Here is a 15,602-nt window from a genome sequence, read left to right on the forward strand (position 1 = left end):
ACACCCAGACCCAGCGTCCAAACTCTAGTGTCACGCACTCGATAAATATCACACACACACGCACACACACACAGTGCAGAGGCGCAAGGCGTAGAATGACTGGAGCTCTGACCCAGCACAGCTGCAGGGGGGGGGGGGGGGGGGGGGGACAGCTGATCATCAGCAGACGGAGACTGTCACCCGGTCGAAGATGGGGCTGGCGACAGAGCGCTCTAACCGGACGTATTTAGGTGAACACATCTCTGAAGATTTGTGTATTTTTTGGATTATTATGTTTAACCCTTTAAAGCCCTCACCATTAACCGTCAGAACAACCTCGTTTTTTGGAAAATAAGGTCTTAATGGAATCTTCTGACAAATTAATCAAAAAAACAAATAAACATACATTTTGTGCTCTAATTTATGTAACTTTTGCAAAATCCTGAATTTTATCACAGACAATGCTGATGCATGTGTTGGCTTGTATCTGTCATCGAGGGGGGGGGGGTCAAACGTCTGAAGTAGAAGTCCTGAAAGGCCAATAAAGGGTTAAGTTAATTTTATGGTACAGAATCGTGTCGTTACACCGACTTCCCGACAGGGGGCGCCATTGGAAGGGCAGACGCGCCTCCACGACGCTTTAACAGCTCTGACGTCACCATCCTGCAATGAACGAATGAACCAGCGAACCACGGAGTTCCAAGCGGGGGCAGAAGCTTTACAGACCGAGTGCTCGCCGCCGGGAGGAGCCAACCGGAGGGGGTCCGCTGCTCTCCGCCGCCCAGCGACACGTTCTGCTACCGACGGCTGGACCGGAACAGAACCGGCACCGTGATTTTACCGGGACGACGTTTGAGCAGCTGCGGTGGCTGCGTCGGATCAATCCGTGCGGAGCCTCCATTTAAATGCTTTAACGGCACCGGGTCCCGGTTTGAGAGAGAGAGAGAGGGAGGGAGAGAGAGAGAGAGAGAGAGAGAGGGAGAGAGAGAGAGAGAGAGAGAGAGACGGATCGAAGGCGCAGCGCAGATAAAAGAAGGGGATCAATACAAAAAGGATAAGCAAGCGTTTCCACGGTTCCGTGAACCCAGCTTTTTTGCCCCCCCCCTCCCCTCCCCCCCCCCGCCCCCCTTGGTTTTTCTGCCGTGGATCCCGGTACCGTGGACGCCATCAAGCTGTTCTCTCTCAGCATGGGGTGCACTCTGAGCGCGGAGGAGCGGGCCGCTCTGGACCGGAGCAAAGCCATCGAGAAGAACCTCAAGGAGGACGGGCTGACGGCGGCCAAGGACGTGAAGCTGCTGCTGCTCGGTAAGAGCCCCCCCGGGCAGAGGGCCCCCGGTGCTGCTGCTCGGTTAGAGCCCCCCCGGGCAGAGGGCCCCCGGTGCTGCTGCTCGGTAAGAGCCCCCCCGGGCAGAGGGCCCCCGGTGCTGCTGCTCGGTAAGAGCCCCCCCGGGCAGAGGGCCCCCGGTGCTGCTGCTCGGTAGGAGCCCCCCCCCCCCCCCCCCCGGTGCTGATGGGGGCCCGGGGATGCTGATGGGGGGGCCCCCATCAGCATCTTTTAATCTCCACCCCGCTGCAGCTCTTCTGATTCACCTTGGGGGGGTTAAGAGGCTGATTCTCACTTTCTATCTATCTCTCTCTCTCTCTCTCTCTATCTATCTATCTCTCTCTCTCTCTCTCTCTCTCTCTATCTCTCTCTCCCTCTCTCTCTCTCTCTCTCTCTCTCTCTCTCTCTCTCTCTCTCTCCCTCTCTCATTGCCATGTTTACATTGTCTTATTGTCTCTTCTCCCCCCCCAGGGGCTGGGGAGTCAGGGAAGAGCACCATCGTCAAACAGATGAAGTAAGTCTCCAATAAGCAGCTCTAATAATTCCATCGTGCACGTTTCTGTCCTTTCACAAACACACACACTAACACACACACACTAACACACTCATACACTCACGCACTCACACTCACACACACACACTCACACTCACACTCACACACACACACACATACTCACACACACACACACACACTCTCACACGCACACACTCTCACACACTCACACACACACACACTCACACACACACAAACACTATATATATCATACACAGCTTGATCTGAAAACGAGTTTGTATCTTGATTCAGTCCTTGTCATTTATCTGATATCCACGCTACGCTACGTGCCCCCCCCCCCCCCCCCCCCCACCTCGTATAGAGATCGATGGTTCTCCGTTCTGCATTCACAGTTTGCTGCTTGATGAACGCTTTAGGATTGAGGCGGGACCCGAGCCCACGTCAGTCTGACTGATTAATAAACAGAATCCATTTAGAATCGGAATACTGTGAGGGTGGGATGAGCCGGCCTCGGCGTTCCGGTCCTCCTCTACGCCGATGACTGTGGTGTCTGATCCAGAGGCAGCCTGCATTCACACGGCAGGTGTCGAGAAGGTACAGCACAGGTGCTGGCAGTCTTCACTCCAATTCAGACATGTTTGGGAAGAACTGCATTTTTCTACAACACACAAAAGTTGACACAAAAGTAGACACACAAAAGTCGACACACTCAAGTGTCCATGAATAAGAGTCTTGGCTGTTTGTGCGTCACACGTTGCATCTTAGTGTTGAGCTTCTGCTGCAGCAGCTACTTTGGTCCGGTCGCCAGAATTCCCACAGCCAGTTGCTGTATACAACCTTGTATACTATGTATACTATGTATACTGTGGATGCTAATCAAGTACTACGTGAGCTTAAATACGGCCATGTAGTCCTGTACCTTAAGTATCTCCTGCATCATTACTATACTCTTATTATGCAAACATGGCTTCCTGTCTGCCGGTTGGTGCAGCGGCGCCTGGTGCGCTAACAGCGTTGTGCTTTCATGGATCTGTTCGATGTCTCTTCGATGTCGGCTGCACCGTGGCGCTCGCCGGTTTGCCCCTCCCACTCCCCGGGCCTGTAATCCCAGTGGGGCATGTGGCTTTTCTTCAGTCCCCTCGTTTTACAGAGGGTGTTTTAGCCGATAATAGGCTTTGGTTGTGGTCAAATAGCGACACATCGCATAAGGAGGGGCGGCGGCGGCGCAGCTGGTTGAGCGGCTTGTCCTATGATTGTGAGGGCGGTTCGATTGCCGGCTCCAGCACGTGTGTACACATGTTGTGTTGTTGTGTTGTGTTGTGTACACACATTGTGGGTGAAGAGTCTTCAACAACATTGCCTGTGTGAATGTAGTGAGCGAGTGAATGTCGGTGGTGGTCAGGAGGGCCGATGGCACAAATTGGCAGCCTCGCTTTTGTCATGGCTACCCCAGGGCAGCTGTATCTACCCCATGGTTGCTATATCTACCCCAGGGCAGCTGTGACTACCCCATGGTTGCTATATCTACCCCAGGGCAGCTGTGACGACCCCAGGGTAGCTATATCTACCCCAGGGCAGCTGTGACTACCCCATGGTTGCTATATCTACCCCAGGGCAGCTGTGACGACCCCAGGGTAGCTATATCTACCCCAGGGCAGCTGTGACTACACCATGGTTGCTATATCTACACCATGGTTGCTATATCTACCCCAGGGTAACTATATCTACCCCAGGGCAGCTGTGACTACCCTAGGGTAACTATATCTACCCCAGGGTAGCTATATCTACCCCAGGGTAACTATATCTACCCCAGGGCAGCTGTGACTACCCTAGGGTAACTATATCTACCCCAGGGTAGCTATATCTACCCCAGGGTAACTATATCTACCCCAGGGCAGCTGTGGCTACAATAGTAGCTTCACCACCACCAATTGTGGAGGGATCCAGTGGCTTCATTGAAGATATAGCAAGATGTGCACAGAGTTCACGAAGCTGAACCCCCGCAGCTGTGCCTGGAGCCCTGAACTGTTGCAAATCAAACATTGCCCCACATGCTAATATGGGCTAGTGCTAGTCCAGCGGTGGACGCGTTCATGCCGATATTGCAGATGTAATGGGAGGCAATTATTACTATTGTCGAATATTTCTTGACATAAATTGATTGAATCTCATGTCTGTTAGTCAGAGCATGTACTTCCACAATATTATTATCTATTGGGAAAAGTATTATGAAGCAAGGCACGGCAGCAAAGTCGTCTCTTAACTGTTGCCTTGGGAACAGCTAGACAGCGCCCTGCTAGCTGGGCCTAGCGTTCCCGTTCAGAGGCACGCCGCCATTTACCGAACCGCATCTGAGGAGCAGAAAGCCCGTCCTGCACTTTCTTTCACAGTGCTTTTAACATCTGGGGTGTGTGTGTGTGTGTGTGTGTGTGTGTGTGTGGCGGGGGGGCTTCCTCAGAGAGGAACAGAGATGAGTGGATTAGATTTAGGTTGTATGGCGTGAGTATATCGAGCTGCGGTGTGTGCTGCAGCTGTCCATGCGATCTCAGCGAGAGCAAATCAGGAGTCTATTAGCACTCTGCACAGTACAGTGGAAAAATACTGCAACCGTGGCCACCTGCAATACTGCGAGATTTACTCTGTTCTGCCGGTTGTCCCAGAAATAGACCTAAAATGTACTCGGTTGTCCAGACAGGACACGTTTTGTCCTCCTTTGAAACACTGATTATTGGCTTTGGAGATGATGAACTCACTGACGAAGCACTGATGATATCTGTGTGGAGAGCACAGGTGCACCTGTGTGTGTGTGTGTGTGTGTGTGTGTGTGTGTGTGTGTGTGCGAGTGGGAGACATAAAACTGAGCGTGGATTAAAGTTTTATGGATGAGTGCTACATCAGGGTGTGAATCCACAGAACAATAACAGAACCAGATTTATAAGACAAGGAACACGAGGAGAAAACTCATGACTGTGAAGGAAAAGTGGATTGTAAAAGAAAAGGATGTAGAGCGTGTGAATGACTGTGTGTGTGTGTGTGTGTGTGTGTGTGTGCGTATACACATTGGGCCGGCACCAGGGGCCTGATCGTGTGTGAACAACGTGCATGGCGTTGTGTATCACACCATCTGTTTATGGGGCCCGAGTGCACTTGTGTGTTTAGACGCGTGCAAAGGTCCTCCCTCCGCCAGGCTGGCGAACCGTCCTGTCCAGCTGTGCTAATCGTGCGTGAGAGAAATCAGGTAAAGCAGAGACACTCCCGTATAACTGAGCGGAACGTGTCCACTGGCGAGCCCGCTGGGACGAGACGATGAGAGCTTCTGGTAGACGCCGGACAATCGTGGATTTTTGAAGGTTGTTGTCACGATAAGGGATTTCAGCATTATGATCAACATGTGGAAAATAATGAAAATATAATATAGAAACCCGATAGAAGTCTGGATTCATCGACCTCAAACTCCAAATTATAAATACCCAAGTGATTAATAAATCTCGAACTTGGTTCAGGCATCTTTGATATGAACATTTCTGATTCTAATTCCGGTTCAGTTCTTTAAGGGCCGTGGTCTAAGAAGCCACAATCGTATTTCACAAGAGAATAATTTATTGAAATAAAATAATACAATACCATCTGGACAGACTATTATAGTTCAATTCAAGTCATCATTCAAGCTCAGAGCCTTGTTATAGTGCATTAATAAATAACTCTGATTAATTATATTTTCTGTGTGTAATAAAAACAGTCTACAAAGCTACCCAGGGGGCTTAATAATGGGCCAAGCATTTCCGAAAAATTACTTTAACAATGCCATCAAGGGCCTGACTTCAGCTTCAACTGATGCTTGAAAGACACGGGGAGATGCCATCTATAGTAATATTTTTATCCTTGTCAATAACCAAAGGTCAGACTATCTTGACCCTGACATTTTATTTGTTCAACTGGAACTCCCTTTAAATGAACTCCATTCATTTGCATTGACACAGTGCAGCTCTGGCTACAGAGGCTACAGTGAGACGTTATGACTTATCTGCTCTGGCTGATAGCTAGAGGACACATTTTCATACCTGATTACATCTCAAGGTAATATCTCTTTCAATCATTAACAGTCTGTAACCCACACAAAACGGTATAAACTGCAAATGGACGTGATTGGATTAATGCAGTTTATAGGTGATGAATAGCAGCAATCAAGGTGGCCTTTCTCTCATAGTCTATAGCGAATTTTGAACAGTCTCGTACAGAAACAAGATTTCTGGATGCAGACTATGCATATCTTTTACATTGTATGTGTGTTTGTGCCTCCGATCACTGACATGATCGGAGGCGACTGGCTGAAGGGAGAACAAACGTTGTCCCTCCCTCGCGGCTGCATTGCTTCCCAATCCCACAGGCTTTTCCCACTCTGAGTGTGTGGCCTCTCTAGAGCAGGAGATAATTAAGTTTAAGCCTCAGAAGAGGAGAATGAAAGGGAAGAAGGGAGGAAGAGGTTGGCGTTTTGGTGCAGATTGGAAGAGGGGGAGAGGTTAATGGTGGGTTTATAGAAGCTGGGTGTTTAAATGAAGAAAATAATAGGAAGAAAGAGGATAGCAGCCTGGAAGTTAGAATGGAGAGGATTGATTAAGAATGAAGTGAGAAGGGAACAACGAGTGACAGGGAGACCGCAAGTAGGACAATTCAATTGATGTGAAAAGAAACAGGAGAGGAGAGAAGAGGGTAAAGGCAGGATCAGTGTAAATGTGGTTGGGGGATAAGAGGAGCGAGAGAGACTGGCAAGTGAAAGAACATATTCTCACTTATTAAGCAGGCTGGAGGAAGTGACAAAAGCAGACGAGGATGAGTCTGTAGAGGACAGAGTGCCATGACTTCTCTCCTGGACTCTGCTCTCCTTGCTAAGTATTAGCCTTCCTTTTCCAGGGATGCTCAGACACACGGAGAGAAAGTGGAATAGAAAGCGTGGATGTGGGCTGTGCACTGACACAGTCTGTAACTGCTGTCTAAAACAGTCCTTCAGCAAGCTAGCCATCCATCGGGAAAAGGTGCCTATGGGCGTGCTGGTCAATGGAATGGTGCGATTGGTTGCCTCGTCTGTGTCCATGCTAACACGCCAAAGCAATCTTTGAGACATTGTCAGGAATTGTTGGGAATTTTACCAGGAACAGATGATTTAATGCTGGTGATGATCCAGAAGAGATCTGGATTCTGGATCGGATTGAATGTTTCTGTAACTTTGCAGTCAATGGAGCTTCAAGATTTGTTCCCAAATATCTCCGTTGATTATTGACCGATGTTTATGGAATTTGACACAGTCATGCAGGGTGGGGTGGGGGGGAGGGGGGTTTCTATCACACCCCCAAATTTCTGTGTTCTTTATGGATGAACTGTGACTAGCTTGGAAGTCCAATAACAGAAGCTCTCTGTGAAGTTCTGTGAAGCTCTATGAAGCTCTCTGTGAAGTTCTGTGAAGCTCTATGAAGCTCTCTGTGAAGCTCTCTGAAGTTCTGTGAATCTCTATGAAGCTCTCTGTGAAGCTCTCTGTGAAGTTCTATGAAGCTCTCTGTGAAGTTCTGTGAAGCTCTGTGAAGCTCTCTGTGAAGCTCTGTGAAGCTCTATGAAGCTCTCTGTGAAGCTCTGTGAAGCTCTGTGAACCTCTATGAAGCTTTCTGAAGTTCTGTGAATCTCTATGAAGCTCTCTGTGAAGCGCTCTGTGAAGCTCTCTGTGAAGTTCTATGAAGCTCTATGAAGCTCTCTGTGAAGTTCTGTGAAGCTCTCTGTGAAGCTCTATGAAGCTCTCTGTGAAGCTCTATGAAGCTATCTATGAAAGTCTCTGAAGCTCTCTGAAGTTCTCTGTGAAGCTCTCTGTGAAGCTCTATGAAGCTATCTATGAAAGTCTCTGTGAAGCTCTATGAAGCTCTCTGTGACACTGTGAAGCTCTATGAAGCTATCTATGAAAGTCTCTGAAGCTCTGTGTGAAGTTCTCTGAAGCTCTGTGTGAAGTTCTCTGAGGCTCAAGTGACCAACAATGGAACGTCTGACACTGACTAAACTGCATTCATTGACTTTATTTTTGTTTTCTATTCATGTATTTATTGATGAATCTTTCCCTTGTAGCTGTGATTCGTCATTTAGTCTGCAACATATCCTGAACCTGCACATTTCACACGTCCAACGTGGCTGTCTCCTGTCAAACAGTCCAACACTATGAGAGAGGCCGGGCATTGACCTTTTGATCAATTATCTATATAATTTGTTTTGATCAGACCATTGATTTATCAACTATTGCAGCTCCATGGCGACACATCAGACATTCTGAATAGAGTACATTTTCTGTTCTCCTCCTCTGATTCTTTTTTACTGTCAGCCATTTCTGTCTAGTGTGTGTGTGCGTGTGTGCGTGTGATACTAATCCTGCTTCCTATAAAAACAATCGTCTTTTGTGGGAGGAAGTTGTGTGTCTGTGTGTGTGTATCTGTCCATGCGGTTGTGCGAGTGAGTTTTATTTTGTGTTGAATGCATTTGGCAGCTTTGATATCAGACAAAGGAGTCTTGTTACAGTGACCACACTCAGCTAATCTGAGGTCAGCTGACGATGAGGGTGATGATGATGATGATGATGATGATGTGGCTGGGCCAGAAGCATCAGCCAATACAAAGAAAACACATTCATCAACACTAAAAGCGATGTTTTACGTTCATGTGGAACTGATCGATTTGAACGACAAAATAAAATCAAGTAACAAATGTGATCATTTAAATGTAATTACATTTGAGAAGATAGAAAATGAAAACACGCAAATAACCTGTGCGTTGTCGCTCTGTTCTGACGGAAGCTTCCTGTTTCCGCCTGACGACTGAGATTTCCTCGCTATAAATCCCTCAAAGTAATGAATATTGACACGGGAGAACAGGGAAGCCGAATAATTACATTTCTGCCCTGTATCTGGGACAGCCTGTCTCTACATGTCCCTATCTCCTTCTGTCCTACATCCTGACTGGACGCGTCATCACCTGTATCAGTCAGTATAAATTAGACCCGTATTCTGTGGATAAAGTGCACTAATTGTGTCTTTTAGATTTTATTTCTCACTAGTTTAATCTTTGTCTTTGCATGCAGCCCTGGTGACTGTCTAACTAACCATAGAACAAACATTTGGTAACACTTAAACTCAGCGACTAGTTTATGCCTTTTGTGCCCTTTTTAATCCAGGTCGTGATTTCACTGCTAAATTAATACGGTCCCCATTTAAACATTTTGGTTGTCCAGCGATCTGATTGGCTGTCGCTTCTGTCCGTCGTACTGTTAGCCAATCAATCAACGGGTCCCACTCTGAAGGGCGGAGACATACCGCACTAGGGCTGATGTTTTGATTCTAACGGAGAGACAGTCTGCCTCCGAGACAACACCAAACAGAACGGATCGAGTTTACGCCACCAACCTTAAAAACAGACGAGGACGAATCATTTCCGTATCCGGTCGGAGTGAAAAAAGTAATATATTACTTTTGGAAAAAAAGTAAATGTAATATTATTACTCAAAATGAAAAAGTAATTCGTTAAACTACTCGTTACTGGTAAAAAGTAATATTACTTTAAGTTACTAGTTACTAGTTACTTTCCCAACACTGGTCCCGGGTTATATTAACCCCGTCCAGCCGTGAATCCCGGCAGGCGTCGTCACAGTCAGCAAAAAGACTTCCTGCTTCATTCGGCCAGAAAAAGTGATGCTGAAAGAATCAGAGAAACATGATGAGTGTCTGTAAGCTGCAGCTGGTGCTACCAACCGTTAATTATCACCCTGAGCTGTACCAGGTCTGTGTGTGTGTGTGTGTGTGCGCACGCGCACGTGTTCATTCCAGCGTCCCTGGAGAAATAAGTCACTGGGAAGCAAGAAAGGCTGCGCAAGTGCTTTTTATTAATTAATAATTTATTACAAATCCGAAAGAAAGGAAGCAGGAGGGAGGAACAACCAGGAGCGAGAAGAAGAGCCAGGGGGAAAAAATGGCTGCAAGTGGGTGAGACTGAGGAGGACCGGAGGCGGGGAGCGTTCAGGGAGACGGTGGGACAGGGAGACTGAGAGATGATGGCAGGCAGACTAAACCGGTTCTCCCCAGATGGAATGCTGAGCTGGACTTTTGTGGTCCCAATAATTGCTTCTGTCCTTCATGGTTTTTGGTTTCATAAATTCCACATTCTTGGTTTTTAATCAGGGTTCTTGGTCTCTGTGTGCCGAAGCAGTTTTGAACCCTTCATTGCTCGTTAACAAAGCTAATCAGCTGTTGATAACGTGTTTTAAGTCTTAGTCCTGGTTTCTCTTCTTGGAGGTCATCACCTCCTCTTCTTCCTCCTCTTCTTCCTCCTCAGTAGGACTTTTCTCCTTAGCAAAGACGCTCCCCAAAGACTTTTGTTTCTTTTTATTAATTTTCACGAGTTCACGGCTGTTTTTTTTAGCAACGTATCAAGAGGCGAATGTTACGTTGGAGAAAATCCGGTCGTTTTTCAAAATAAAACACCTTTTTGACGCTAATAATCGATACAACGGAAATTGTATACATTAGTTGTTCTTTCTTTGCGGCCCGGTAACAAATGCCTCACGGACCGGTACTGGGCCGCGGCCCGGCGGACCCCTGATGTAAAGAGCTTTGAGTCGTCAGTCAGACTAGAAAGGTGTGGTGGGCGGGGCTGTTGGTGAAATTAAAGAAAGTGAACTTCATCCTAGTAGGAAATTACCGTGTGTGTGTGTGTGCGTGTGTGTGTGTGTGTGTGTGTGTGCGTGTGTGTGTGCGTGCGTTTCAGGATGTGGGCTTTATTACGTTTGTTATTTATAGCTTCTCTCAGATTATCGCCACCACATTTGTAACCCCTGTTTCTCCTTCGCTCACACCCTCTGACTCTCTGCTTACAAAGACACTCTGGTGCACACACACACACACACACACACACACTCTGGTGCACAGTAAGTAACTCTGTCCGGCGGTGTTGACAGGAGATGGACATTGTGCACTTTGTCATGACTCAGTGCTCTGCCAACAATGAGGACAACGTGAGTGGATGAACGATGGAGTGATAAAGAGCCAATCACAGAGGACCGTGTGTGTGTGTGTGTGTGTGTGTGTGTGACATGAGTAGGTGTGATGTAGAGACGTGTAATACATGCCGTCGAGGGTGATAACTTAACGGCTGTTAAGACAACGTGCGAGCTGACAGTATTCAGAATGTCTGCCCGTTCTTCGCCTTGTGCAGCCCAGTAGGACAGCTGCTGCAGTGTGTGTGTGTGTGAATGCAGTGTGTGTGTGTGAATGCAGTGTGTGCGTGTGAATGCAGTGTGTGCGTGTGAATGCAGTGTGTGTGTGTGAATGCAGTGTGTGCGTGTGAATGCAGTGTGTGTGTATGAATGCAGTGTGTGAGTGTTAATGCAGTGTGTGAATGCAGTGTGTGGAAGCAAAAGCTTCCACACACTGCATTAGAGCATTTCTGACAGAGCTGTTTGAGACAGAAATGAGGGACGCTGTCCTGCAGCATCTGTTTGAGACAGAAATGAGGGACGCTGTCCTGCAGCATCTGTTTGAGACAGAAATGAGGGACGCTGTCCTGCAGCATCTGTTTGAGACAGAAAAGAGGGACGCTGTCCTGCAGCATCTGTTAGAGACAGAAATGAGGGACGCTGTCCTGCAGCATCTGTTTGAGACAGAAATGAGGGACGCTGTCCTGCAGCATCTGATTGAGACAGAAATGAGGGACGCTGTCCTGCAGCATCTGTTTTAGACAGAAATGAGGGACGCTGTCCTGCAGCATCTGTTTGAGACAGAAATGAGGGACGCTGTCCTGCAGCATCTGTTTGAGACAGAAATGAGGGACGCTGTCCTGCAGCATCTGTTTGAGACATTAAAGTGGGACGCTGTCCTGCAGCATCTGTTTGAGACAGAAAAGATTGACGCTGTCCTGCAGCATCTGTTTGAGACAGGAATGAGGGACGCTGTCCTGCAGCATCTGTCTGAGACAGAAATGAGGGACGCTGTCCTGCAGCATCTGTTTGAGACAGAAATGAGGGACGCTGTCCTGCAGCATCTGTTTGAGACAGAAATGATGGACGCTGTCCTGCAGCATCTTTTTGAGACAGAAATGAGGGACGCTGTCCTGCAGCATCTGTTTGAGACAGAAATGAGGGACGCTGTCCTGCAGCATCTGTTTGAGACAGAAATGAGGGACGCTGTCCTGCAGCATCTGTTTGAGACAGAAATGATGGACGCTGTCCTGCAGCATCTTTTTGAGACAGAAATGAGGGACGCTGTCCTGCAGCATCTGTTTGAGACAGAAATGAGGGACGCTGTCCTGCAGCATCTGTTTGAGACAGAAATGAGGGACGCTGTCCTGCAGCATCTGTTTGAGACAGAAATGAGGGACGCTGTCTGCCTGCCTGTCTGTTCTCAGCCGCCCCTCTGTCTATATTCTCTCTGATGTGACGTGTCCTCCTGTGCAGTCTTTCTGCCTGTCTGTCTGACCTTCAGCCTGTCTGTGTGTCAGCTCCAGTGAAAGGCAGCGTGACATTTAAACGAGCAGAAAGGGCTACTGCTAGCCGTGAGTGGCTAAATGTCAGCTTAGCCTAGCGGCTATAGAGCGTCCCCTCCATTCCTGCATGCTCTTTCCTTTGTGTCGCCCTCAGCCACCGACGGTCTGCGTCTTCCTCCTTTGGACCCAACTGTCTATTGATTTATCTGCACCGTACACAGAGTGTGTGTGTGTGTGTGTGTGTGTGTGCGTGTGTGTGTGTGTCCACTGACTAATGCGTTTGTGTTTCTCTACTCTTAGGATCATCCACGAGGATGGTTTCTCCGGCGATGACGTAAAGCAGTACAAGCCTGTCGTTTTCAGCAACACCATCCAATCGCTGGCCGCCATTGTCCGTGCGATGGACACACTGGGCCTGGAGTATGGAGACAAAGAGAGGAAGGTCAGCACTCGTCCTCTGATGCACACACTCCCAAAACTCCAGGCAGGAATGCCGTAGCAATAGCGACATGCTCTAGCTAGCACTAGCATCACTCGTGTAGCATTGGAGGCATAGAACTGTGAAGGAACGACTCTTCGATGGCTCCGAGTAGCCATCGGCGGCGCTCTGGGAGAGACACCCCCCGTGTCCGTCCGTCAGCGTAAGCAGCAGCGAAACGAAAAGGAAAACGTCTTTGCACAGGCGTTGAGCGGGAATCACGTTACCGTTGTTGGGCGACTGTAACGACAGGGAGTTTGAATTCGCCCACCCAGCATGCATCACACTGTAGGCGGAAAGCATTGTTAGCCGTCGTCACAGAGTCGGTGTTGCTGTTTGTCTCTGCAGCAGATCGCTAAACGCTCCGCCCACAGTTCAGAGCAAATGGACAGACCGTTGTGTGTGAGAGGAAGATCAAATACTCACGCGTGCCAAGAGCGACTGGTTCGTCAAACGCGTCCAGGAAATGGTCAATGCATCATGTATCCAGCAAAACACCTGCAAGAGCTGCAGCATAGACGCTCTGAACGGCGCATACTCACAGGAAGCTCAGGGTCCAAAGGCCGCTCGTGGGTAACGCTCGCCGTCTTCGTCATCCTCATGAACGTTTTGAACTGGAACCAGCTGGAGGAGGAAGATCTCCGGGTTCTCCCCGTGTCTGGAACGAGTGTTACCGTCATGCTCAGGTTGAAGGTGTTTATCTGAGAGCACGGATGCTAGCGTTGGCAGCTTGACGTTCACAACCGATCAACAATGTTGCATCACCAGTTAGCCTTATAGCTTTAGTTGCTAATGTGAGCCAATGTGAGGACTAAGTTTGACGTTGACCGCTCATGAATGTCTGCTCTTGGGCATTCGCATGGATCCGGGAGCTCATAGGGAAGGCTGCCAACGAACTGCCCCACTTGGGGCAACATTCCTTCATGCCAGTCTCAGTGAGTCCCAAACACACAACGTGTGATTGGCTGATGGAGGACAATGAATCTAATCCACAGAAGAACCTCAGATCGCAACACAAAGCAATGCTGGGAGGCTAATTAGGAACGTGAGGAGCGCCAAGACTCAGTGAAGTGTTGCACCAGCAACTCCTGCCCTGGTCCCGGACTCACGCCACGCAATCACATGATTCTAGCAATTACAGACGTCCCGGTTTGAATTAGACCTCTAAGAGCCTAAAGAGTCTGACCCCAGCAGCATCGTTCAGTAAACTAGCTAGACCTGCAAGCCAGACGGGATGGAGAAATCGAGGATGAAGAAAACTGAGCCCTAGGGAAGGAAAGTAAAACCCAGGAGGAGCCATTTTATGGAGGTGGGTTGCAGGAGGAGGTTCTGGACGACAGAAGAAGGCCCGCCTCCAGCTGGGACAACACTGACTGACTGACCAGTGCCCATGAGCAGTGCTCTTCCTGTTTCGCATGTCCTCTTCATTCATCCGACCTCAATGGAAAGTTAATTGATGAGGATCCCCCCCCCCCCCCCCCCCTCATTTGGGATGCACCTTCACATGATATTAGCATGATGCTTGTGTGGGGGAGTTTTAAGTCCAATAGGATTATAGAAGGAATGTGCACGCTCTGAATCCCATCAGGTGATCTGAAGATTCTTGCTGTGTGTGTGTGTGTGTGTGTGCACATCACTGTTGTACTGGCCTTGTGCACCATTTTTCAGTGCACTAATTGCTTCAATTCGTGCAAAAAATACTTCCGGCCAAAGTACAAAAATGACATTATGTATGCGCATGCATGCTCAGTCTCGTTTGTTCAATGTCGGTGGACCGGCTTGGACTAATAAATTCATTTGTAGGTCGAGTAGACACACACACACACATGCACACACACACACGCACACACACACACACTCACTCACGCACACACAAAGTGGACACAGAGTTTGATCCCAGCACAGCAGATTCATTTACGTCTCATTGCAGCTCCGTGATCGACTCAGAGCTCGACAGATGAGCTGATCCTCAGCCCTCGTTTCTCTCTTCCTGCGTCCTCACTCGTTACCGTGGCAATGGACGCACGCCTTTCAGACAGAAGCACTAATGAAGAGAAATAAATGAAGGACACAGCTGCTGCCCGACATCAGCACACACACACACAACTGACATGAGAAAAACACTTGACGTCTCAATGGAGAGGGGGGGGGGGGGGGGGGGGTGTAGGTGGACTAAATGGACCGATGAAGGATGGGGAAGGGATAGATAGTCTGAGGGGGGGATACAGGCAGGAGGTGGAAACGAGACAGACAGGTTGCTGCTGTGTGTGTGTGTGGGTGGGTGTGTGAACAACGCCCCTCTGATGATAGCGTTCCCGTTGCTCATTAAGGAATGCAACCTGTACTGAGAACGACGCGTCTCAGGTTCCCTTCGCCTCTGTCCCCCCCAAACTCAACATTTTTTTTTTTTTTGATTTGTCAGCAGTTACACTTTCTAACTGTAGTCTGCTGCTGGTCGCACAACAACACACATTCCCTGAGCCGGGAATCGAACCGCCAACCTCTCGATCGTAGGACGACCCTCTCGACCACTGCGCCACCATCGACCACCATGCAATCCAGGTTCTTTTTAATCCAGGGCTCTTGGTTTTTAATCCAGAGCTCTTGTTTTTTAATCCAGAGCTCTTGTTTTTAATCCAGGGCTCTTGTTTTTTAATCCAGTCTCTTCATTTTTAATCCAGGGCTCTTGTTTTTTAATCCAGAGCTCTTGTTTTTAAACCAGGGTTCTTGTTTTTAATCCAGAGCTCTTGTTTTTAATCCAGGGCTCTTGTTTTTTAATCCAGTCTCTTCGTTTTTAATCCAGAGCT

At 48.4% G+C, this 15,602-nt stretch overlaps 1 protein-coding gene across 2 annotated transcripts in view; it reads left to right on the top strand.

The window, feature by feature from the left end:
- Positions 1 to 1,166: 1,166 nt before the first annotated feature.
- The window catches only part of LOC137893860 (guanine nucleotide-binding protein G(o) subunit alpha), a 42,524-nt gene continuing 28,088 nt past the window's right edge, over positions 1,167 to 15,602 (top strand). For both annotated transcript variants that reach the window (XM_068739307.1, XM_068739306.1), the window contains exons 1-3: positions 1,167 to 1,284; positions 1,775 to 1,817; positions 12,618 to 12,759. In XM_068739307.1, the coding sequence (XP_068595408.1) occupies positions 1,167 to 1,284; positions 1,775 to 1,817; positions 12,618 to 12,759 (303 nt within the window). The remainder of the gene's footprint in view (positions 1,285 to 1,774; positions 1,818 to 12,617; positions 12,760 to 15,602) is intronic.

The sequence above is a fragment of the Brachionichthys hirsutus genome, chromosome 5 (assembly GCF_040956055.1).
Source record: "Brachionichthys hirsutus isolate HB-005 chromosome 5, CSIRO-AGI_Bhir_v1, whole genome shotgun sequence".
NCBI classification, from domain to species: domain Eukaryota; kingdom Metazoa; phylum Chordata; class Actinopteri; order Lophiiformes; family Brachionichthyidae; genus Brachionichthys; species Brachionichthys hirsutus.